The 26,388-nt window shown below is 40.1% G+C and overlaps 1 protein-coding gene across 3 annotated transcripts; it reads right to left on the bottom strand.

Moving 5' to 3' along the window:
- Positions 1 to 5,052: 5,052 nt before the first annotated feature.
- On the bottom strand, positions 5,053 to 25,436 carry Btf3l4 (basic transcription factor 3 like 4). Of its 3 annotated transcripts, none has more exons than XM_048453346.2 (6): positions 25,293 to 25,436; positions 22,281 to 22,347; positions 17,310 to 17,423; positions 8,253 to 8,454; positions 7,122 to 7,181; positions 5,053 to 5,493 (listed from the first exon to the last, which is right to left on the bottom strand). In XM_048453346.2, the coding sequence occupies exons 2-6, from the start codon at positions 22,332 to 22,334 to the stop codon at positions 5,447 to 5,449; spliced, it is 477 nt and encodes a 158-aa protein (XP_048309303.1). In that variant the 5' UTR covers positions 22,335 to 22,347; positions 25,293 to 25,436; the 3' UTR covers positions 5,053 to 5,446. The 3 variants fall into 3 exon arrangements, with proteins under 3 accessions (XP_048309303.1, XP_048309304.1, XP_048309305.1); XM_048453347.3 differs by lacking the exon at positions 25,293 to 25,436 and adding an exon at positions 23,412 to 23,527; XM_048453348.2 differs by lacking the exon at positions 22,281 to 22,347 and having other exon boundaries at positions 25,293 to 25,411.
- Positions 25,437 to 26,388: the final 952 nt, after the last annotated feature.

Genomic DNA, 26,388 nt, shown 5'->3' with positions numbered 1-26,388 from the left:
TTTTGCAGAACATTACATCAGTCTAGTGTTTCAATGCTATTGGAATTATTGACCTAATAAGCAGTGTTAACTACTGTGGAGGGCACACTAAGGCATGAAAGAGAAATTTACAGAGTCAGAGACCTGACACACCAGTTTTGAGGGGTTCAGTGATCTGGGCATTACAGAACATACCCTCCAGGGTGAAGAACAGCCATTTCCACCTATGAACACCAGCAAGTACATTTTCTAGGCTCCTCTGGGTTTTAGAGATGGCAGGTTTTCCATTTGGAATACTTCTATGGGCCCCTTTGTCAGTTGATACAGAGACTAGTAACCTGGGATGGGACCCAGAGTAAGAAAGATTCAAGGCTGAATAGGGTTTAACACCATTACTTGGTCTATTGGCTGAATATGACTTAACACCATTGCCTGGGCAGACTTTTATCATATCTGAGGCATCTTGAATAGAGAATGACACTGTAAAACCTCTAGCCATCTGGCTCAAATACATAGTTCACAGATTACAACTGATTCAAAGTTTACCTGATAGGTGCTTAACATATGCTAGTCCCTGTGCTGAAAGCTGTAGACAAAGAAATAAAACTTAATAATTATTCTTGAGAAGCCCAGAGTTCAATTTTACTCTATTTGCATTACTTTTCCTTCCTCTGACATTTTGCAGGATTTGGGGGCGGGAGGCAAAATGGGGAAGACACTCAAGAACAAGTTCTTAACTAGTATATATTGCAAACCAGGTGTGATGACACAATTTTGAGATTGAGGCTAGGGCAAAATGATCACAAATTCCAGCCCACCTAGTGAGGTCTGTCTGGACCAGTGAATACTGCAAACTGGACTAAACCATTCCCTAATATTGATGAAAACATATAGTAGTCGTTCTTCACCAATAAAATCCAGTATTTACTAAGTACCCACTATGTGCCATGTTATCTCAGCAAACAAACCAATGAAGGCACATAAAGGGCTGTAGAACTAAGATGTGCATATGGAGTCACTTGCTGGCACCCCAAATTTGGTTTTCCTCACACTAAAAAAAAAAAAAAAATACATGCAATTTCTTCTTTGATCTATTCCAACTCTATCCTTATTTGAAGCACTTGTGACTGAACATTTCAAAGAAGCTTTTTCATGCTGACCTCACACATGCTAGGCCAGTGGCTTTACGACTGCACCACACACTCCCAGTCAGGATTTCTTTTGGTAGTCCAGGCTGGCTTCAAACTCATCTGGTCTCAGATTTACAAGCCACATGCCAGCCCTTCCATAGAGTCTTGTAGAGGGTATTCAAATGTCCTTCTTCTAGGATCATTAATTGCTAGGAACTCAGTCCTCAAGCTAGCTTTGACAGTGGCAGAAGGAAGTGTTTCAAGAACACAAAAATCCTGCCAGTAAGCAACTCAGAATCAGAAACAAAGTACAGCTAGACATCTAGGAACAGAAACTATAGGGATTGTCTGAGGCTCTTCTTTCACTAGGGTTGCTTATTTATTTATTTATTTATTTATTTATTTATTTATTCATTCATTCATTCGAGACAGTCTCTTTGGAGCCTGTCCTGGAACTAGCCCTTGTAGAGCAGGCTGGCCTCAAACTCACAAAGATCTGCCTGCCTCTACTTCCCGAGTACTAGGATTAAAGGCATGTGCTGCCACCATCCTGTTGCCTATTATGTTTTATTCTTACCAGCTTCCACACAGCCTGTCTGTGCTTCAGTTCAAGGGTACATCATCGTAGTCAATCTATTTAAACAAAACTATAAACCCTTAGAAATAAATGGATTAGTCCAGCTTATTGTATGGATTGGTTATTCTGGCCTTAGTCTGATCGTCTAAGGCTGAGGTGAAGTTACACTATAGACAAAGCTATCTAAGCATGTGTGCATGGGTATGCATGCTTACTAGGATCCATGAGTGCTACGCGTACACTTTACCACTGACCTATACCCTGGATCCTTATCTAGGCTTGTCTTGTGAATATGAGCTGGATTTCTTAATGTACTGGCAACCAATCTTGTCTAGAACACACAAGGATAGGATGATGATTCTTTTCTGTGAGACTTATTTGGTTATTTTCTAGCACTTGTGACACCGTGGGGCTAGGACTTGGTGCCTGGCTATCTGACTTTGCTCAGTACGCTCAAGGCTCTTAAAATCAAGACCTGGAGAAAGGCTGGATTCAAGGCCACTCTCCAGTCGCCAGTGACAGCTAGGCTTGTGGTAGGGTGCACTTAACCAATTGAGGAATGATTCAGCTATTCAGCATGTTTTTAAAAAAGAAAATCAGACTGGAGAGGTAGTTTGGCATTTAAAAGTGCTTGCTCTTAGTTGGGCAGTGATAGTACAAATTTTTAACCCCAGGATTTAGGAGGCAGAGGCTGGTGGATCTCTGTGAGCTTTAGGCCAGCCTGATCTACAGAGTGAGTCCAGGATAGCCAGGGCTACACCGAAACCCTGTCTCGAAGAACAAAAACAAACCAAATAATCCTAATTTGATATCTGACTAATGGTTATATGCATACTTTTCATTTCAATACGTAATTGTTAGGCTAAAGATAAATTGAACAGTACAGCCCTTGAATAGCATGCCTGAGGCTTTAGGTTCAAACTCCAGTATTTCAAATAACAAAATAAAGGGTTTTTGGAGCATATGGAATTCAATAGTTCTATATAAGAACATTAGTTCTACAGATTAGTTTGACCTTTGGTAATTCCTCTATTCTTAGTTCCCTCTTTAAAACTCAGACAATGCCTGTTCCACTAAATTGAGAATTGAATAAAATAATTTTGTAGTCAGTAAATGTCGAGTTCTCAAGTAAATGTGGGGCATTCTGCAGGATGCTGGAGACAAAATGACATCTATCAATATGTTAATAATCTGGATGACAGTACATACTGTACTATTGCAACAGTATGGATGCTGGAAGTGAATATAGAGGTGTGACACATTCAGATATGAACTTTAGGTAGCCTGGCTTCTGTGTAAAATACTGGGGGAATTAATCACAACAAAGACTAATAAGGAGGCTTATTAACCCAGGTAAGCTGTGTGTCAAGGCAACCCATACAGTTGGCACTGAGGACAGTTAACAGCCTAGAAAATAACTTTCTGCCATACTTTGGAAGAAATGCACATTCGCCTTACTCAGGCAGATTCCAAGACCTCTGCTTACATCTTAAAATTCATTTTACAGAGGAAACAGAGGCTTAGAAAGTACTATGAGCTGGGCATAACTCATATTGTAGCTCTGAATACAGCAACAAACCATGGCTTTTAGAGTTGTCCTCTACAGCAGATCTGTGAGATTATCTTAAAAACTGTCATTTTCTTCAGTCCCAGGGTATCAGACACCCTCTTCTGGTCTCTTTAGGTACCAAAAAAACGTGCATGGTACACAGACGTACATGTAAGCAAACATCCATACACATAAAACAGTAAGAAAATAAAGATACCCTTAACAGATGACAAAATCCCTTCTTAGAGAATTCCCAAAATGAGATTCACAGAACTGCAAGAGTAGAAAAAAATCTGCACTCGGAAATACCGTACTGTACTGATGATGGGATTTAGAGTAGTTTGGTGATGTGAGTGGTTAAGGCCACATGTCAGAATCTGGAGCAGAACACACATTTCCTCACTTCCAGATACACTCTCTGTTCATCTACTACACTGCTCACTGCTCTCTGCTCCTTTGGGCAGTTAGAGGAACAAAATTCTGGAGTAATTACAGAGTAGGTACAGACACTGACCTAACAATGGATGAGATTATTTTAAACAATGATATGAGAATTCACTTGCGTATGGAGAGTAAAGGAAGAATAGGAAAGACGGAACTGAAGACAAGTAACAGAAGCACTAGAGGAAGTAGTCTCCTCTTCTGTACTGTTATTTTATTATTGTTATTTATTTTGTTAAGTCCATATATTATATAAAACATGACAGAAAAAAAATCAACAAAGTTTTAAAATAAATTGAAAATGTTTGTGTAAAAAAACACAGGAGCTTTGCCTTCATGTCTATAGATCTCTCAGTATGCTGTTGGTCTTGCATCTTAAGTATCAAGGAAAGGTATCTAGCTTGAAACAAAAGTTGGCATGCTGCAAGGTTAAGGGGCAGTTAGTTTGGTGATGGGCCAGGAAATAATAGATTCTTTAAACCTTATCCTAAAATACTAGCTATAATAAATGCTGATATGCATAACACAAGCTTTTATCAGACAGCAAGAGGAAAACCTGAGTGAATAAATGTAACTTACCTCCAAGTCCTCTGAAAGGAGGTAAGCAAATAAATACTGTGTCTTACCACTGCTCCCCCCAAAGCATTATTCTCAACATGCAGGAGGGTGTTATGAGTAGCTACAATCAATCAGATCTACCCAGAGGTAAGTTCAGGACCAAGAATAGGAGAGTGGCTGAAGAAATTCTCCTGTGGCCAGTACCGTTTCAGAGAATGCCCATTTATGCTAGGAGACAGGTCTATAGCCTAAGTTCTTTTCATTCCAAACGACAGTCCCAGTTTCAGCCTTGCTGAAAAAGAGACACTTTTACACCTGCTACTGACAACAGCAAGGAAAGAGGATAAGCCTGGCATAGTTATTTAGTAAGCACATGCTAGCTCTTTCAGTTTGAGATCTACCAAACCATAAATGTGAAGGGAAATGAAACACTGAAGATGAAGCTGTCTCTTGAGGTGAGGACAAAAGAGAGGTCAGGCATTCTCTCAACTCTATATGGAGAACTTCTGTCTCAAGCTAAGCAGGAGATAAGACCATTTGAAGACCAAAATAAGGGGGTGGGGGGCAGCAGAAAGAAAGCTAATAAAAGGAGCATTTCTGGGTCTGATGAGGAAGTGAGTCTAAGGCAGCCACACCAAAGGTACCCAATTTATGATTCTGGCAGCAATCTGGTGGTAAAATATTTCAAGATATTTTCAATCCAGAGAAGTGTATAAAAATATTAAAGTTAACTGAGCAAATTAAAACCAAACTTCCAACAGTGGGAATCTCTTAAGATCTGAAATCAAAGAAACTCTCTTCATCAATTTTGTACAGTATTAGGAAAAAAAGTAACAAATGTAAAGATTTGTTTTATTTCTATTGGGGGAAGGAAGAGGATAGATATAACTGTTATCCAATTTTCTGTCCACCGTGTACACACATACCCACACACATACATATACATACACACCCAAAAGTTCCCCCCCAAAAGCAAAAAACCACCCTCAAAGTGTATCAATACTTCATATTTGACCAAAAGAATAGATCCTGGGAAGTGCAAAATGCAAAATCAAATGACCGAGAAATGCTGATCAAACAGCATTATTAATATACAAAATATTTATATTACTGAACTAGTAACAGATGATGTTCTCCATGTCTGTAAAACTTTGGAACAACAGAGCTGATTGTTAAATCTAGTCCATGCCAGCTTCCAAAACCCAGAAGATTTTAGTTAGCTTCATTTTTCGATGCTTCATCAAAATTTTCTACAAGATCTGACAAAAAGAAGAAAGGAAAACAATAAATAAAATGCAAATGAGTCAAAATAGTTGCAACTAGAATTAGTTAAAAAACAGAAAAGGCAGAAATGAACTAATGGCATTTCAGTAATAACGACTTTTATAAACAGCAATCTTAAGGAAATGGGACTTTAAAAATGTAAAAATACTAAGGTGAAACATTTTTTTATGTCAGCTTAATGCCAACAATTTTTAAAAATTATTATTTTATGTGTATTTTATGTGTTTTGCCTGAATGTATGGCTGTGTACCATGTGCATGCAGTACCTGGGGAGATCAAAAGGGGGTGCTAGATCCCCTAGAACTGGGGTAACAGATGGCTGTGAGTCACCATGTGAGTGCTGGAAATTGAACCCAGGTCCTCAGGAAGAGAGGCCAGTGCTCTTAATAGCTGAGCCATTTATCCAGCCCTCCAACAAAAAATTTCAACAATAATAATGTATACTGATAATAAAGAGTGATTTCAATTTAATACATGCAGGCAACAGAGCTTTATGGAATATTTTCTGATTCTAAGTTCTGATTCTTTTTTATTCGTTATATCCTATCACTGGGATTTCAGTCTGACTCCCTGGTCTTTGTGATCTCTGTCTAGAGAACTCAGACAGAAACACAAAGAAACAGCATAAAAGACCAGTACATTCATTTATAATAAAGTAGAGTACACGCTCAAGGGGTCAGTATGATAAGTGTGGACAATGCTTGAGGGGCCATTGACTCAGACTACATTTTAGGCAGGTTGTATATTATTCTGAAATCTCCAGAACAAATAGCTTTTCTTTACTTTCTTCTCTCTTCTCCTCTCCCGCTGCCCCCTCCCCCCCTGTTTTCTGCCCCCCTTTGGTTTTTTAAGACAGGGTTTCTCTGTACAACAGCTCTGGCTGGAACTCACTCTGTAGACCAGGCTGGTCTTGAACTCACAGAGATCCACATGCTTCTGCCTCCCAAGTGCTGGGATTAAAAGCATGCACCACCGCCAACTGGCCAACAACAGCCTTTCTTGAGAGACTTTGTTCTGTTCAGGTAAGTGACAGCCCTGTTTGGTTTGACACTGATAGAAGGCAATTGTGTGTCTTTGGTTCTCTATCAGATAATACAATAGTCTTTGATAAGGGTTAGCATTCCTGGAACCAGGCTTAGATAGTATTATATAATGACAGTTCAGGATGTCACGTCTCTCCCATGGCCAGGGATAGGGCTTAGGGAACATTTTCTGACCTGAAATTCCACTCCTTGGTTTTACAGGCTGATGATTATGAGGGAGGGTTCCATCTCCAGTGTCTTCCAAGCCAGCTAATGTCTAACTAGCAACCTAACACTATCCATATCACTGTAAATCAAATGAAATTCAGTCTGAAAAATTCTGAAAGTCATCTATGCAATAAGTGAAAGGAGATAAATTATTTTTTCTTAGTTTTATGTACGTGTGTGTGTGTGTGTGTGTGTGTGTGAGGTCAGAGACAACTTGTGCAAGTTGGCTCTCTCCTTCCACAATGTGGGTCCCAGGGAAGAAATTCAAATTGCCAGACTTGGCACCAAGCATTTTTACTAGAACAGTCTTACTGGTTGGAGACAAATTTAAACACTAACAAAATGTCTTTTACCTGGAACATCATCATCTTCTTCATCAATGTCTTCTGGTTTTGGTGCTTTACTATCCAATACTATAAAAAGTTTATATGAGTATTAGTCACTGAGAACACAGAGCTTCACAGAACACCTCTAATACTTATTGTCTCTCTGTCCAAATCTCCTATGGCTATTAAGTACAGTTAATCTAAAATTTACTTCTGTTTTTTTGCTTAAGTAGCATTTAAAAACTGAATTTTAAATTAATTCCACTGTGCAGTAAAGGTAAAAGTTACATGCAAAATGAAGAATTTGAGAAGCTTGAGCAAAGGTATTCTTCATATAAAAATAGGTGAGACTTCTTTTCCACTTAATTTGATCTAAGTAACTAGCTATGCAGTATGATCACATGACCACTGAACTACAAGACTTTTTGATGGTTAGAGACAAGACATGCATGAAATCAACACCAACTCGGAAATTCAGAATTTATGATTACCATATTTGTAATGGTAATCATAGTAGCAATTGATAATACTGTATCTAAATATTCTATAATACACACTTATTAGTTAAAAAAGCAAACTACAAGTTTTATGAAGCACATAAGTGGCAATATAGAAATTATAAGAAGTATGTACTGAGGCAAATTCTCTCAGTTTAAGTAAGACACTTTTTTTTTAAAAACTTTATGATTTATTTATCTTTTATTTTATGTGTATTGGTGTGAAGGTGTCAGGTCCCCTGGAACTGGATTTTCAGACAGTTGTGAGCTGCCATGTGGGTGCTGGGAATTGAACCCGGGTCCTCTGGAAGAGCAGTCAGTGCTCTTAACCGCTGAGCTATTTCTCCAGCCCCATAAGTAAGACACTTTTATTGATTGATTGATTGATTGATTGAGACAGGGTCTTTGGCACAGGCTGGCCTCAACTTCCCTAAACAGCTGAGAACAACCCTGAACTTCTGATCCTTCTGCTGGAATTACAAGCATATGCCATCATATCCAGTTTATTTACTGCTAGGGATCAAACCAAAAACTTATGCATAATAGGCTAGTACTCTGTCAACTGTGCTACATCCTCAGTTTCAGATGGGATGTTTTTAAAATTATTAGGTTTCTTAATTAAAGCAGGGAAGAGGGGAAAGTACTGACTTGAAATACATACCTTGCCGTGGGAACTGCTCAGCTAACTTTCTAAGGCTTGTTAAGCTGTCAGCACCAAGCTGACTTAATATTCCAGGAAGCATTTCTGTGATTGGTTTGGCTTCTGCATGACCAGTAATTGCAAAGGTGTTAGCGGAGAGGGAAGCTTGGACTTTGGGGTTGTTGAAATGAATAACTGTTCCATCATCTTTAATCATGTTCACCTGCATGGGCACAGAAAACAATGAATTTCACATGCTATATTCAACTAAAAATAGCTTTAAAAACATTTCTATCAATTATGGCATTTTACACAGTAGCAATCCCATAGCAGTAATTAGCTCAGTAGTGAATATGGCATAGAAAGATCCTTGCAGTGGAGCCAAGATTACTAGAACTGTTAAGAAAGTCACCCAGGCCTCAAGGTGGAAGAAGTTCAAGACCACTTTTTTGCTTATTTGTTTGAGACAGAGTTTCTCTGTGTTGCCCTGGCTGTCCTGTAACTCAACAGATCTGCCTGCCTCTGCCTCCCAAGTACTGGGATTAAGGCATGTGTCACCACCACCTGGCTTTTTAAAGATATTTTTATTATTGTATATGTGCATATTGAGGAGTGCACATGCTGAGGTCAGAGGATCTAATGCAGGTCATCAGGCTTTTGAAGAGTATCTTGCCCACCACTTATTATTATTATTATTATTTTAAATCAGACACAAGGGTCTTGTGATTTCCTCCAGTAGTTGGGGCTACAGGCATGTTGCTAGTTTGTTTTGCACGCTCTGTTCTGGGGTACTCTGGGTATTCCAGGTATTAAACTAAATCCATCCCCAGTTCTTTACTTTTTACTTTGAGATAAAATTCTTACTGAGTTGCCAGGCTGGCATTGAATTTGTGATCCTCTAGCCTCAATCTTCTAAGTATCTGGGACTACAAACCTGCGCCTACAGGCCTGACAATTTTCTTTAATTCTTAAATATACCTTCTCACTACCTTCACTAATTTCTGTCAACAAAGCTCTCCCACTCACTCACCCTCCAGGAAATGATATGTTAATAACCAGGAGGCCTTTAACATCATCCTGCCATTATTTCTTTAGCTTTTACCAATCAGATCTGATTATTTCACTGTCTTGAGCTTGCTATTGACATTGTTATTTTTCTCTCATGTATTTCCTTTCTCAATTTTTTGGTTTGGTATGATCTCATTTACACAAGTTAAATGTGTAAATATTCCACCATGTGATTGATTCCACTATAAAAGTCACCTTGGTGATAAATACTTATTATATAAGGTCAGGAGAGTTACAGAACTACTATGCTTGTCCCCTACTCTGGAGGCAGAGGTGGTGGCGGGGTGGGGGGTGGGGTCTCTCTGTGAGTCCAAGGCTAGCCTGGTCTACAGACCTAGTTCCAGAACATCCAGGGCTACACACAGAAACCCTATCTCAAAAAAAAAGGAAAAGGAAAAAAAAAGGCTTTAATCTCATATCCTTCCTTTTTTTGGCACTGCACTGGACTGTATCTGAGGAGATCTTTTTGTTTTGTTTTGTTTTGTTTGTTTTAAAGACAGTCTCACTATGTAGCCGTGGTTGGCCTTGAACTTATAGAAATCTACCAGCCTCTGCCACCCAAGAGTTAAGATTAAAATTGTGTATTATACCACGCCCAGTTTATCTTAGGTTCTTTTAAGTATATCATATGCAATAAACATTCAATATTGCTGCTTTAGAGAAATGGTATCATAACTCAATTTAGAACAACTTTCGAAGATAAATTTTTTATTCTGAAGATGACTACAGCTTTAGTAGAAAAGTTAAATGTTAAAGTAGTTAAAAGCCAGCCCTCAGGAGGCAGAGGCTGGTGGATCTTTGTGAGTTTGAGGCCAAAAAAAAAAAAAAAAAAAAACCCAACCAACCAAACAAACAAAAAGGCATTAAAAGCCTTGGAGACCTGGGAGGTAACCGTGGATATCAAGGGAATTGCCTTGATCTACTCTGGAGTCCCATGGTTTAGCAAGAAACAAGAATAAAGGAAGAATGGTACCAGTGTTTCCTAAATCACATGACTCAGTAAAGGATTTCTATGAACACTCTGGGCATGAAAATGGTAAGATTGGAATTTGAGACATTCTTGACTTACAGACATTAAAATCATAACTGATTTGAAATCTGTATTATTTTTTATGCTAGAGAAGTAAATACAGAGAACAGTGCTCTTGGTAAACACTATACCCCAGGACAGCTGGTTAAGTATGAACTAAGTACTTGAAATGAACTAGAGTTTCTCAACTTACTATTTGGTTTCCTTCCTACTGTGCCATCCTCACGCTTAAAACATTCACTTGTTTATGTAAAACTCCAATTCTATGCAAGCTTGTCAAACATTTGCCTCAGAATATAGGTCACATGAAAAAGAAATATTACAGATATGTGGAGAACACACACACACACACACGGAGGATCATATCTTTTGGATTTTCAATTTTCTTTCTGTCTGGGCTTTTCTCCCAGAGGCTGCAGACTGAGTTGTAGTGGACATCCTGATACATGTCTCCTCAGTATAATGCTGTCTGTCACACTTGAGGGTGACAAGTGAGAGGAGCTCTATTTCAGACCATGGGTAAATTTATTCATGATTGTTTTAAATGGGGTGGAATAAAGAAAGCAGCTGCTTGAATAGAAAGGTCCAGAAGAGTGGAAAGTTAATCTTAGAAAACAGAGAATGCAATACTAGAAAATAAAAAGGCCAGAATATTTCATTTCTGTTGTGTTTTCCTTCTACCCTACTAAGCAAATGGCAGTTATGTAAGGCTCCTGGGCACAAGCTGTGAGAAACAATCAAAGGATGAAATACAGGGCTAAACAAGATTGGTTCTTCTGCTTTTTTAGGCCGGAGAATTCACAAAGCAACTTGTACACATTTCATGTGTGTTTAAGTCATGCAATGTATACATACAGACAAAGGACAGCCATCTTACAGGCCTCCAACTTGTAATTAATGAATTTCTCTTACTCTAAGACAGACTCTAGGCAGACTCTCTGGTCATAGTGTTCCTGAAAATCGTTATAGGATTTGCTTTGTTCTAGTCAGAGTCTCACTATGTAGCCTTGGCTAGCCTGGAACTCACTATGTATACTAGGCTAGCCTCAAACTCAGAGAGATCCACCTAACTCTGCCTCATGCATGCCCGATTAAAGGCAAGGGTCTCCACAACCAGCCCATTACATGCTTTCCATGCATGCATGTAATGCTGTAGAGCTTTTTTCCCTTCCCCTCACAAGAAGCTGTATTTAACCCAAAACTACATGAATAAATCATGGTATATATAGTATTCTACATGCTTCTAAACAAAAATATTTTTTAATTATTTATTTATTATGTATACAGTATTCTTAGTACAGAAGAGGGCATCAGATCTCATTACAGATGGTTGTGAGCCACCATGTGGTTGCTGGGAATTGAACTCAGGACCTTTGGAAGAGCAGGCAATGCTCTTAACCACTGAGCCATCTCTCCAGCCCCTAAACAAAACTATTTCAAATCTGCAAAAGTTATGTAAGCAAATGTCTTGCTACTGAAAAGATCAACTTCAGAAAGAGAAAAAAAAGTAAAACCTTTTCATCTTGTTGGTTCAAGTAACTGAAAACTTTACAGTTGCTACTTTGTATAATTATTTCATGTATATTTTCTTATACATAGAGTTTGTGAAGACAGGCAGATAATGCTGGAAATGGACAGGAAGTGGTAAGAGTGTGCACGCATATAATAGGGAGCACTAATTCTCTGTGTAGTCCTGGGGTTGTGACTCCTCAAGAAACTAGGACTAAGTGGTAGTGGTGGTGTGTGGTTTTAATCTTAGCTCAATACTTGGAAAGTTAAGGAGGAAGACTGTGAATTTGAGGACAATCTGTTCTTCATAGCAAGACCTTGTATTTAAAAAAAAAAAAAGAACTGGAATGACAATATCAACAAAAGGAATTAACAACACAGTTTAACAGATGTTATAATAAAAGTATGTAAGAGCTAAGAGTAATTCAGTGATAGAATACTTAGCTAGTATGCATGAAGTACTGAATTTGATTCCCACAATATGAATGCATGTGTGTACATGCACACATACTCACATGGGAGGGGGAAAGAGAGGAAGGCAGAAAGAGAGAGAATATATAACTTTTCTTTCTTTCTATAAATGTTTGATTGTAGCTGCATGGAGGTGGTGCACGCCTTTAATCCCAGCACTTGGGAGACAGAGACCGGTGGATCTCTGAGTTTGAGGCCAGCCTGGTCTACAGAGAGAGTTCCAGGATAGGCTCTGAAAAGCTACAGAGGAACCCTGTCTCGAAAAATAAAAATAAAAACAAAATAGAAAAAAGTCTGATTGCTACCCAAAAGACTTCTTTGAAGAAATCACTTCTACATGAAGATTTAAAAGAATAAAGAAATGGCAATGTCCTTGGAAACACTAAGGGGGATTTCTTTTATCCATAATGTCACTAATACTGAATTATCCATTGTAGGTGCTGTATAACCCAGGCCATAAGACGGGTTTACATTTATGGGGGGTGGTGGTGGTGGGGGAGTAATGTGGAAGAGGAGAGGAAAAGGTTAAAAATAAGAAAATACAACTGAAAAGATCAGTTAGCTAGCTTATCATAGTATGAACTCATGTTTCTAACATTTCTTAGTTCAGATCTAGAATTCCAGTCCTTGTTATCTGTGACCCACAGGCTGGTGGAATGCTGCAAGCACTACCGCTTTCATCTGTAACATTAACTCAGCAGGAGCTAGGAAGCTGAGAGGGAGTGATACATATTTATATGGCTAGCCGCCTAACAGTTTCCCACAAGATTATAAGTTAGAAATGACAGAGGCTATGAATAGCACTTTCTGCACCACCTCTGGGAAAATGGTTAGTACACAGTACAAATGCACGGGGTGTTGACTACCATTAAGTGCTTTAGTGTGACAATTTCAGTTACAACAGACCCATGACCTTAGCACAGCATTACAAGTTTTATAGCAGTTTAAAGAGATCAACAATTACTAACTAGGGCTGAAGACACAGCTCAGTAATAGAGTACTTGCCTAGCCCTGGGTTGAATTTCCAATACCTCAAAACAAAAATCAAATTATTGTGTCCTTATTTCACTATGAAACATTTATTTTAATAAATTGTAATTTGAAGGGCCACCGGAGCTGGAAAGATGGTTAGGTGAGTAAGATCACTTGCCATTGTAAGCATGAAGACCTGAGTTCAAATCTCCAAGACCCATATAAAAAGTTGGGCATGACTGCACTGGTAACTGTAACCAGTGGGCTGCCAGCCCAGCTCCAGGTTCATTAAGATGCCCTGTCTCAAAGGAACAAGACAGAAAATATGGCTTCCACAAAGGCATGGTACACTGACTGGTTCTGTGTCAGCTTGACACAAGCTAGAGGAAGGAGCTGAGGAAATGCCTCCGTGAGATCCAGCTGTAAAGCATTTTCTCAATTACTGATCAATGGGGGAGGGCCCAGTCCATTATGGGGGTGGTGCCATCCCTGGGCTGGTGGTCCTGGGTTCTTTAAGAAAACAGATTGAGGAAGCCATGAGGAAAAAGCCAGTAAGCAGCACCCCTCCATGGCCTCTGCCTCCGGATTCCTGCCACGTTTGAGTTCTTGTCCTAACTTCCTTCACTGATAATCAGCAATGTGGAAGTGTAAGCTAAATAAACCCTTTCCTCCCCAACTTGCTTTTTGGTGGTTCATCACAGCAATAGAAACCCTAACTAAAACACATGCATACATCATGAACCTCCACACACATGTACACACACCACACACACAAGCAGTACTCTGGGGGCTGGAGAGGTGGCTCAGCTGTTAAGAGCACTGGCTGCTTTTCCAGAGGTCCTGAGTTCAATTCCCAGGACCCACATGGTGGCTCACAAGCAGTACTCTGGAGCTGAGGCAGGACAAACAGCCATAAAGCCTTCTGAATTAGAACATAAACAAGCATTTAGAAATACATGTCCTTTGAGATACCACATAGATAAAGTTAACCCCACAAAAAAGGGTATGGTATTCTTACACTTATAATCCCAGCTGTCAGAAAGCTGAGGTAGCAGGATTACTGAAAGCTAGCCTGGGCTACATAATGAGACCCTGTCTCAAAAAACAAATTAATCTATACTACAAAGGAAATATACTTTTTAATCTCTATTAAAAAGATTTAATTTTTATTACACATATGTATATTATACACATATATTCTTTTCTTTCTTTTTTTCTGAAAGTAATTTTATTAAATTATAAAAGTTTCCATTTCCGCCCCTCCTCCCACCACCCTCCCACTCCCTATACACATATATTCTTAAACATATAAACACAAACTACTAAGTCTGTATATTACGTGTATGTATTTTTCAGGAATGACCATACAGCATCGATTTGTGTGCTCTTTCCTGGAGAAAACTACTTCCGCTTCTAGCAGTCCTAGCCAGCTATGACAATTATGAACCAAAACATCAACCACAATGGCAGGATAACCTTAATAATGCAGTAGCACACGTAACTTTGCTGTGACCAAAAACTCTCCAACTGAATTTAAGTCCCACTCAGAGTGAAACCATTCCTGGCTCTGGACACCTAGTGAACTCAAGGATTTAGGAGAAGAACCTACAATGACCACTTCCAAAACCAGTACAACCCTTAACTACACTCTAAATATTTGTCCTTAAACCCTCAGGGAGTATAGTCCTCATCTCCCATTATGGAAACATGTCTTTGCAGCACAGGAAGGCCATTACAGAAAACCATAACCAATCAAAATAGCACAGTCCTAGTGGTTACATCTACAACGCACTTCTACACCTGAGACTTGAGAATCACTGCAGAGAGAGGATGGAAAGATTAAATGGGCCTAAGTTTTGAATCTTATGCATTTATTTCTGGTATTGTTAGGATTAAACCAGGGACTCAGGCATGCTGGCAAATACTTTACCACTGAGCTATATCCTCCAAGAGAACTCTGAAGGAACTTAGGTTTTGGAGTGTCTTTGTTCTCTTAATATATACATGATTGAGTATCTGTCTGAAATCCACCCCTCCCCACCCCAGACAGGGTTTCTCTGTGTAGTCCTGTCCTGCGACTTGCTCTATAGACCAGGCTGGTCTTGAACTCTGCTTGTCTCTGCTCTCCCCACCCCACCAGTGCTGAGATTAAAGGCGTGTGTCACCAGACCTGGCCTGTCTGAAATTTTAGGTCAATGCAAATATATAAAAGCTTTGGGGCCAGTGAGATGGCAAGGCAGGTAAAGGTGCTTGCTGCTAAGCCCGATGACCTGAATAAGCCCGATGACCTGGGACCCACACAATAGATCATAACCAACTTTCAAAATTTTTCCTTTGATCATCTCCACACAACACCGGCCCCCACCATGATAAATAAATATTTTAAAAGATAATATATAAAAGCTTTTAACGACTCAGAAAAAAATTGAAATTAGACATGCAAATCACAGCCTAATCTTTATCTAAGTAAGAATTCTGTCACCTTAAGCTGAAAGGAGAAAAAAAAATGCATGTCTAATATTTCCTATCTTATCAGTACTAATTGTGAAAGTAGATTTAAAGGAGGTTAATTTTGCTCATTTGCATGTGTATGCATGGTGGGGCACTCTGTCACTTCATGCCTTGTCTCTAGGACTCTATTATCAGTAATTATCCATTAAGAATCTCAGTGTACAGGCAGTGATGTACACCTTTAATCCCAGCACTCCAGAGGCAGAGGCAGGCAGATCTCTGTGAGTTCAAAGCCAGTCTGATCTACAGAGGGAATTCCAGGACAGTCAAGAAAACTACACAGAAAAACTCTGTCTTGAAAAAGTAGAAAGAGAGAAAAGAAAGAAAGAAAGAAAGAAAGAAAGGAAGAAAGAAAGAAAGAAAGAAAGATAAAATCTCAGTGATACCAGGTGGGATGGCACACGTCTTTAATCCCAACATTCTGGAGGCAGAGGCAGGGAAATCTCTTGAGTTCAAAACCAGTCTGGTCTACATAGTTAAATTCCAGGCTAGCCGGGATTACATAGAAAAACTCTGTCTCAAAAAAAAAAAAACCAAAAAAAAAAAAAAAAACAAACAGAGAGAGAGAGAGAGAGAGAGAGCGCGCGCGCACACACCAACACCAACATTCACTTCTCTATGATTTCCAGCTGGATGCCAGGCCTTCGGCATCATAATGAACTGTACTCTCAGACTAGGAGCCAAAATAAACCCTTCCTTCATGATGCTTTTGTCAAGTATTTTGTCATAGCAATGAAAAAAATAATTAATATAATAGACTTTTAAAAGTTATCATTTTTGAAAAAAAATTATTTTTAAAAGAGCCCTAATAAATCCAATCAGCTGAGTATAATCACAGCCATTATGGTGGTAGAGGCAGCTATCCAATGAGACAATACTTAAAAAAAAAAACCAAAAATAAACCAGGAGTAGTGGTGCCCATCCTTAATCCCAGCACTTGGGAGGCAGAGCAGGAGGATCTCCGAGTTCAAGGCCAGCCTGGTCTACATAGTGAGCCCCAGGACAGCCAGGACTACACAGATAAACCTTGTATCAAATATACCAAAATAAATAAATAGTCAAAATAAGAAAGAGAGGGAGGGAATCAAATTCATATAAAGCTACAGCTAGAAGTTTTTGGATAATGTAATAGAGACTTTGTAGTACAGAAAAGTGAATTTAGGGTAAACGTAAATACTAAGGAGGCAAGATCACAAGTTAGAGGCCAGTCCAGGATACAGAGTGACCCACAGTAAAAAGTATAAAACAAAACAGAAAAATCTTAGTTTACATTAAAGTTCAAGAACAGTTTCATAATTGCCACACATGCAAATACCTTAAGTCTGAAAGTCTGAAGAAAATCCCTAACTACTTACTAAAACCATTTTGTCCTCAGAGAAAATTCACTCACTATATTCTTTCAAAGACATGCATGAAATAAAGATTTTTCCAAGCTAGCATTTTAATTGGAAAAGTCAAAAGAACTGTGTGTGTGCCACTGTATTTCGCTATAATTTGGGTTCCCAAAGTGTTCATACCTCTTCAATACCAGCTATATTGTTCACAGCCAGTTTCTTTAGAGAACTCTGAAGCTTCTTGTCATCAGCAGTAGCTGTCCTATGCACCACCTTCTTCTTTCTGCGAGCTGTGCCCTGGAAAATAATCAGACAGAGGTGTCGATATGCATAGCCACTGGCAAGAGTAATCACACCCTCCTGGTTCACAATCTAAAATTCACATTGGAAAAACTAACCAACACCAGTGATTAACAAGAGCACGGAGTTGTGATATTCGGCCAACACCTGAAGGGCGGCTGTAGTCAGTTCTTATTCTTATTTTATCATTTCAATATATTATGTTTCAAAATATTATTTGGGTTTTATTTTTGGTTCTTCGAGACAGGGTTTCTCTGTGTAGCTTTGGCTGTTCCTGGAACTCAGTTTGTAGACCATGCTGGCCTTGAACTCAGAGATCCGCCTGCCTCTGCCTCCTGAGTGCTGGGGTTAAAGGCGTGAGCCCCCCACTGCCCAGCAAAATATTTGTTAATAGAACTCAATTTATAACTCTTAAGATGATGGTCTTGTGTGCTTTATAACAACTTTCAAGCATTGTATGCTTTCATAGAATTCCTGTCAGTCCCTGCCAATAAAGTCTAAAGATGATCCAAAATCTTAGAAGCTATTATATATTGAGAATTAAATCCCTACTATGTGAGTACTCCAGAGTCTGAGAATCCAGGAATGAAAAAAAAAAAGATTTTACTTAAGTTCTTATACTACAATAAAAGGGAAGTGTCATCAAGTACTTAAATCACTTCAAACAAGGGTACAAGTATGAAAAAAAAACCCACACAAAACTAGAATAGTGAAAGAGCGAAGCATAATCTTACTAGAAATGAGACCCACGACCAGGGAGGAGTAATCCAAGCAGAACGAGACAAGACTGAGCTTGTCTTCTGGACAAAGGGGGCAGTGCAGCTAGAGCAGAGTCAACAATGAGGAAGCCAGAAGTGAAGCAGACAGACATACAAGGGTCACAACACGTAGATTAGGATCTCACGGGCAGGTGCTTAATTTTATCCTAATAGAAAGCTATTTACAGAGACCTCATCTGACCTGTTTATTTCCATCTAAGTTTGCTACAGAGAAACTGAACCTGGAAGCTATGCAACCAATCAGGGGCTGGTATACAGTATGGTGAGAGATGAGAAATGGTTACAGGTCAGACTGTCACAAGAGACAAAGTGACCTTGATGGGTTAGATGTGGGACATGACAATAAGTCTTAGGATTTTGGCCTGAAGTTAAAAATAATACTATGTACTAAGTCAAGAAAAGTTCATTTCTCTATTGATAATTATATATACAGAGATGGAGATATGGCTCGGTGGGTAAGCACACTTGTTGCTCTTCTAGAGGATGGTAGCTCAAATCCTAGCACCCATGTCAGGCAACTCACAACTGCCTAGAACTACAGCTTCAGGGGATCCAATGCCCTTTTCTGGCTCCTGATGACATCAACAGATACAGAGACACATATAAACAAATAAAATTTTTAAAAAAAAGAATAAAATACATTTTCCACTAAAAACTATTTAAAATTATGCATTAAAATTCTGAGCCAATTTTTAAAAATGTAACCAAAATCAGAACTGAAATACTACCAAAAGCGTAAGTTCTGAGGTTAGCTCTTTCTGAACTAAGGAGTGATAGACAAATGGAGTCTTTACTCTCTTAGTAGTTCCTGCAGTAGCCCCCAGGAACTCAGCCTTACAGAAAAAAGGCTGGGGTTTCCTGTCTCAGCAATCCCAGTGGGAGAAAAAAAGTTCTGGTTGTAAAGGTTCTGATGACATCCAGTTGCTAACAGAACACTTTACATAGATGGTCATTTATTTGGGAAGCATTCCTGACTCAGGAATAGCTTAGCTGCTTGCTCTGTAGTTTTGTTTTAGCAGTGTTGTGCTAGATAGTGAGGCAACCCTGCTTCCACCTGCCCTGTGCTGTGATTACAGAGCGTGCCACCAGGCAAAGCTGCTCTATTGAAAGAAAGGTCTTCAGGTAATTCAACTAAGCTACTACATAAGTAGTATATATGTACCTGTAATCCCAGCATGCAAAAAGGCAGAGAGGATCGCTTAAAAGTTTGAGACCAGTCTAGTCAACATACCAAATTCCTATATGTCAGAGTGAGACTGTCTCAAAAAACAAAACCAAAAAAATTCAACATTTCTACAGACTTATCAGTCCAACAATCTTCTTTCATCTCCTAGATTTTATAGTTGATAAAAACCAGTCTCAAATTCTAAAATCAAAGCCTGGGAAAGACCCTCAACTCTTCTCTCTGCCCTTCATCTCCCCACATCCCATCTGTCATTAAATCATGCCCATCCAGCCTCTAAACTTGTGTCCCATGTTGTACAATAACATCTAGACTGTTCTCAAGTTGATCCCATTTTCCACACTGCTACCAGTTCTAAAACGGCTATCATTTTGTCCTTTTTTTGAAGACAGGCTTTCTCTGCATAGCCAATAGTTGCCCACTGTGGATGAATAAAATCCTGGGCTCCTTAGAATGGCATATAAAAAGTATGATGAAGCCCAAAGTACTTGCTCATCTCATTCCTACCATTTTCTATCCATTATATACTCTAAACTAGCTGTCCCAAACTAAAGCCAGCCATTATTAAGCTCAGTATTTTCTCAGCACTCCATGGGCCTCTGCACATATGCAAATAACAATCCCCATTTTAGCCTATCACCCTCTAACCTGCTGGTCTAGTGATAAATTCTTATTTATCCTTTAAATCCCAGCATGACTTTCCTAAGTAAAACACTTTGTTCTTCATTACAATACTTGCTAGTCTTCATTGTAACTGTGAGCATGACTTTCTTCCATATTGAGCTATGTCAATGTCAAAAGCAAGAAATCTTGTTTATTTGCCATACCTGGTATAACTTAAGTATTCAGTTAACAGTAGATAAATTAAGCATGTACCAATCACTACATTAAAAATACATAATTATGGAACTGGGGATATGACTCAGTAGACCAAGCATAAGGAACTGAGTGTGGACAACCAAAACTGGGGGAGGCAGTCACAACTGCAATCCCTGGAAGGGAAAGACAGGAAGATTCTGGAGGCTCACTGGCCAGCCAGCCTCCTAGCGGAATCAGGAAGCTTCAGGCTCACTGAGAAACCATCTCAAAAAATGCAGTGGAGCTGGAGAGATGGCTCAGTAGCTTAAAGTGCTTATGACTAAACCTAATAACCTTAGTTCAGTCCCCAGAACTCACATGGTAGAAGGAATGAACTGATTCCTGCAAGTTGTCCTCAGATCTCCACATGTGTGGTACACATTTGCAGTCATGCATGTACTCATGTGCACATATGTGTGTCTACACACAAAATAACTATAAAAAATAGGGTAGTGAGGAATAGAAGATTCCTCACCTCTGGCCCCTAAAAATACATGTGTCTGTAGGCATACACACATGCATAAACCACCCACTAAATAAGTAAATAAAAGTTTACTTATTTACTTATTAATAAGTAAATAATGATGTGATGTGATAGGTGGGCATCAGGCCCTTCTAGATCTATCTAGTTGTTACAAACCCCTAATTTTGCATGTATTACAATGTGACCATTACAGTTAACAGTGTGTTAATATGACTTCACATCATCTAATTTTATCACCATCAGAAGAAAGTACTAGTCACTTCTTCTTTCTCCCTTGACTGCCTCTACCCAAGAGCTGTGGTTATGCTCAATGGAACACATGGTAACACCTATTACATAGCCTCCTATCTGCCCTTTCTCCATAGTGATCCACAAATGAAGTATTGTTCTTTCTCTCTTTTGCAAACATTGTACTGGGCAAAGATGAGGGTAGAATATTCTTCTTGAGCCTCAGGCCACAACTGAAGGGAAATCAAGGTTTTGGGGTTTACAACCTCCTGAGGCTTTAAAGTATATGGAATAGGGAACTTATCATGTTCAATGGCATGGACGAAAAAGTAGGCATTTGGGAGGAAAATCTGGCAATCCATAAAATATATATTCACTTTAAACATTCCCAGTTATGCACTTAACCACATGGACATTACATTTAAGCAGGATAAGGTAACCCTAACATCTACCATTCCCTATAAAAGAGGCATAAAAGCTACCATTTTACATTTGTTTACCACTTACCTTATGTCAGATATCATGTTAGGTGTTTATAAACAATGCTCTCTCTCTTTTTTTTTTTTTTTTAAGTTTTTCGAGACAAGGTCTCATTATGTAGCCCTGGTTGTCCTGGAACTCACTCTGTAGACCAGACTGTCCTCAAACTCACAGAGCCACCTGCCTCTGCCTCAGATTAAAGGTGTGGACTACCACCGCCCAGTCAATGCTCTAATTTTTAGAAGCATTTTAAATAATTATTTCTATCTTGCGGATGAAAACAATGAAAATCTTACCAAGACTAGGTAACTTACTCATGTCACATAAGCAGATGTTGAAAGCTGGGATTCAGGGGCTGGGAGGCTGGCTTAATGGGTAAAGCACAAGCATGGGGACCACTTTGGATCCCCAGAGCCCACAAAAGCCAAGCGGCTGTGGTGGCCCCTATAATCCCTGCATGTGCGAAGTGGAAACAGGGAACCCTTGGAAGCAGCTGGCAAGAGATTCTGCCTTGATATGTAAGAGGGAGAACGAACGAGAACGACCTCGCCCCATGTCACCCCTGGGCCTCCACATGCGTGTGCACTTGCACACGCGCATATGCCCACACACATACCAAAATTACAATGTGGGGACTCAAACAAAGGGGTCTATTTTCACTGCCACCAGAGAGAAAGTCCTCTAGTCACATGTTTTAGAACTAGATAAATTATTAACAAATAGGAATGTGGCCTGATTTTAATCTCTGACAATATTCTGAACTCAACGACCACCAATACAAAGTAGTAATTCTACCTCGCAATCATAGGTTCTCCTACCAGTTTGTCTTACACCACACTCACCTTGCCCCCTATCCGGACCTGAGCTTGAAGTTTGGCTAACTTTTCTTGATTCATGCTCTTGGTAAATCTAGGGGGGAAAATAGATTTGTTAAATTTAGTTTTACCAAAGTTAAAGACTTATTTATATAAACAATACCTTTTGCTTCACTGAGCTTGTAGTATGCATTAACATCATGGTCTTATAATACTATCTATATTCGTAATAGTGACAACCTGTTCTAGCTTTACATACCAATGTTTAAAAAAAAATTAAACATCACACGGGAGTCAAATATACAAATGGCAAATGAATGGGATTCAAAGTTGCCTATTTAAAGATCCTTTCTTAAAACATGACTCAGTCTTCTGGCATTCAGAAAAACCTAACCAATTATGAAATCTCTGTAGGCAGCAGGCTTTTTCTTCCAAAGACTTTCAAAGCAGAGAACAGTTACCAAATGTTATTAGCAAAACCTTCAAGTAGACTGTTTTCTTTGGAATCACATCCTGTATTTCTTATAAAGGATAAATATGACACAAAGAAAAAAGGCTAGACAAAGAAGAAATTAATAATGGGCTGTCAAAATACAAGCAAGTCACGTCCTCTATTCAAGGTCAGATGTGTTAATAATGGGAAACTACCAGATTTTCAAACACTCCCTGATTCAGAAGCCCCCGAGTTTACTCTAGACCTTGCAGGGATAGAGTATGTCACACTTAACAAGATATTATTGCATAAAGGGTAAACTGTTTTACTGCACAATCTGACAGAGATGTATCTTGGTGACATTAACACTGAGTTGATGGGGAGAGAAAAAACTTTTTATAGCAAAATTTGACTTTTGAAGATTCTAAGGACATTATAAAATCATAAATTCTAGTCTGGTCAGTGACTCTCCTGCTAAGGAAAACAACATTTCACATGCTAGAATCAAATACACTCTAATTCAGCAGTCCTGCTTGACTTGTTCTGTGGCTCACCAGATCATTACTGAGATGTGAAGGAGGGAATAAGGGAATATGGTATTATTAAACTTTTTTTTTTGCTAATTTTCTAATGAGGATACCATTTTTTACATTTGAAAAAAAAAGACTCAATGATCATGTAAAGTACTAACCATTCTGAACTGGCATTGAACTTAGGGAACTGACCTGTACATATCACTGCTGTAAGGCTGAATCCATTTCCCCAATAAAAATTAGAACCTATGGCTTCTCAATTTGCTCAACACTCTAGCACGATGGTCCCGCAGCTACAACTCTTGTATGGGAGGAATTGTGTGGAGAATCCAAATAGTCTTAGATGTGTGTCAATCTTAGCTGTGCCACAGACTTAAACTTGCTGATTTGAACCTCAATCTTGTATTCAAATATTCACAAAAGAAAATAAACCTGTGTTTATTTTCCTCACAGGACTACAGCCATGAAGGTATAGTGAAATAACGAGCACGTAAGGAATTTCTTGCAGAAAGGAGGTCAAGAGAAAACATCAGAACTAAACACAGGACAAGCCCTTTGGGACTATTCTGCATTTTGAGTAACAATCCCAACGAAGAGAGAAGGAAAGACAAGACAAAGAGTCCAGATTTGCTTGAAGCAGAAGCAAAAACAAAATTCTTTTCTTATGTTGCAGATGAAAGAAATGATTCCATTCCAGGTGGCCAGGATAACAGAATTAAGAAATCTTATTCCTAAGAAGCACCTCGGAAAAAAGAGGGAAATTTTAGGGAGCCTGGGAGCCTAAAAATAGCAGAGGAGGAGAAATGTGGCCTTTGTCTCTCAGTTGCTGGGCTGTGTGGACTCAAGTAGGAAGAGATTCAGATTCATCTGAGACCTCACCAATCACCTGGTTTAGTCTCTAATTGATATCTTTAATGTACCTGTCATTCTTGCTTGATGTGTGATGTCATCTCAAAGATCTGTTAGTGCAGCAGGGCATAAATTAACAAAACAACCTTCTTTTTAGTTCAACAGAAAATGAAGGCCTGGAAAGTTCCTTTCTGTGTCCCAAAGGGAGAAGTGACTTCCCAGGGCCACATGATCCCTGAGCTGAGTCTCCAAGAATCCTTTTCACACTTTTCGCACGGACTTCCGAAAGAGTATGAGATGAATCAATATTTATTGAACGCCCAAGTTCTAAGCATTTCACATGCATGTTTACACAAAGAAAAATAATCTGTGCTTTCAGCCTGAACTTTTTATGTGAGAGTTCTCTAATAGTAGCAAAAGCTGTGGAATCAGAAAGCCCAAGGTTTTACCACTTAGGACTTCGGAAAGGTATTTAACTTCTTTGAACTCATTTGTTTCTTCTGCATTACGAAAAGTAAACTACCACATACTTTACTGAGTTGAAAGATAAAGCTTAGATTATCAAGTTAACGTCAGATACTTAATAGTTGGTAACTAATGTTACCACTCTTCCAGAGGACCACTGATGATATACTGAAAGAACGTGGGAACGGAAGTTGAAACCGCCATTCACCAAGTGTGTAACACTGTGCCCGGCGATCAATCATCAGCGTAATGAGGTTATCAGGATGGGCTGTCTCAAAACCAAGGTAGACTTGTAAACAAACACTGCCATTAAAAAGTGAAGAGCGCTGCAACCTAGCTCGGGCCCGAGAGGTTGGGGGCCGGGTGCTAACCTCAGTTTCCCTATCCGTAGATTGGAAGGAGCAAATGAGATGACAACAGATAAGAGGTACAAAGCTCAAAGCGTCTGACATTGTTGTTGTGGATAATGAGTGATGGGACAAGGAGGGCTCGACCCTCCTGGGACTGGACCAGCGAGGCCAGAGCCCGGGCCCGGTTCCTCCAGAGCGGGCGATGGTGCTGGGGACCTTCCCTCAGGTGCCGACCCCCAGCTGCGCCGCCCGTAACCGACAGGCCGGGCCGGCCGCCTCCGCCCCCACTCGCCGCGCCACGGCGGAAGTGGCAGCCCGAGCGGACGGCGGGTGTCGGAAGGGGAGGGCGGGGGGAGACCGTGCGCAGCGGCCGGAGGCCGTGGGATGGCGGGCCCGCCGGGGGTCTCACCTGCAGCGGGGAGGGTCCTCCAACACCAGCACGCGGCAAGAGCAAGATGGCTGCCTTAGCTGAGACAGAGAAAGACCGCGGCGGCGGCGGCAGCGGGAGCGGCCCACGTGACGCACGGCTCCGCCTCGCCCGCGGGAGGCGGGAGTGGGGGGTGGGGAGGGTATGGCAGCCACGCGCCTCCCAACTACAAAGCCCAGCCTGCCTCGCGCACCCCAATATTCTGATTGGCGGCGGGTGCTGGGGCCGCGCTGCATCCTGGAGGTGGCCGTGCCCTCAGCGCCCCATTGTGTCTGCGCTTAACTTTTGTCTTGGACCTAACGGAGGGACGGCCTGGAGTTTAGTTTCGGTGTATACTTGGTTGGGATGTTGTTCACTGATGGACTCTTCTAGTACCAGGAGGGAAAGTCGGGAAATGTTGACTTGTTAGGTTGTAGAACGGAAAGACATACTCGACCCAAGACAGAAACCAACAGATTTAACGGAAAGAAGCGCTACACTTAAGTGATTGTAGTGACTTATATTCCGGCTCCCTAGGTTCACCTCATCAGTTGTGAAATAACTAGGCCTCAAGCATGGTTTTCTTGGTGCTTGCGTCAGTTGCTTGCATCATGCCTGAGTGAAGACATGCGGATGCGAGGGGAAGAAAAGGTCCAGAGCTACTCCAAAGTGCGTGCCTGCAAGACACAGACGTGTGCATCGCAAAACGCGCTTACTGGGTGCGTTTCTAAGGAATCTCGAGGAGAAATCTAACAATGAAATACTGTAGTCCAGTCTTTTTACATTTGCACAGTGGGGCGGGAATTTCCAAGCCAATGGGTGACTTGTCTGTTGTGAGAGGCTGATCTCATAGATAATAATTTGCATTTCAAATATTTAGTGCAGTGGTCCTTGGGAGGGAGGGATTAGGCTGGAGGTCAGACGCAATTAACAACGATTTTCCCGAACCTCTCTCCCCATTCCCCACCATCACGGCCCCCCTTATGCTGCTTTGTCCCTAGACCTAGACATCCAGGATTTAGGGAAAGTAAACTCAAAATGTACGACCCCATCTTTTTGAGTGATCTGCACCTTTAAACTTACTCCATTTCAAAGCGGA

This window comes from Myodes glareolus, chromosome 3 (assembly GCF_982192425.1).
Source record: "Myodes glareolus chromosome 3, mMyoGla1.1, whole genome shotgun sequence".
NCBI lineage: Eukaryota > Metazoa > Chordata > Mammalia > Rodentia > Cricetidae > Myodes > Myodes glareolus.
The sequence above is the reverse complement of the archived record's forward strand: the minus strand, read 5'-3'. Positions and strand labels throughout refer to the sequence as shown.

Bases quoted from the DNA above. Each gene is read 5' to 3' on its own strand.
- Btf3l4 (XM_048453347.3), bottom strand. The intron at 8,455-17,309 runs GTATGAACACTT...GTGCCCATGCAG, and splicing joins ATATAGCTGGTATTGAAGAG to GTGAACATGATTAAAGATGA. The intron at 7,182-8,252 runs GTATGTATTTCA...AACTTTTTATAG, and splicing joins TGAGCAGTTCCCACGGCAAG to TATTGGATAGTAAAGCACCA.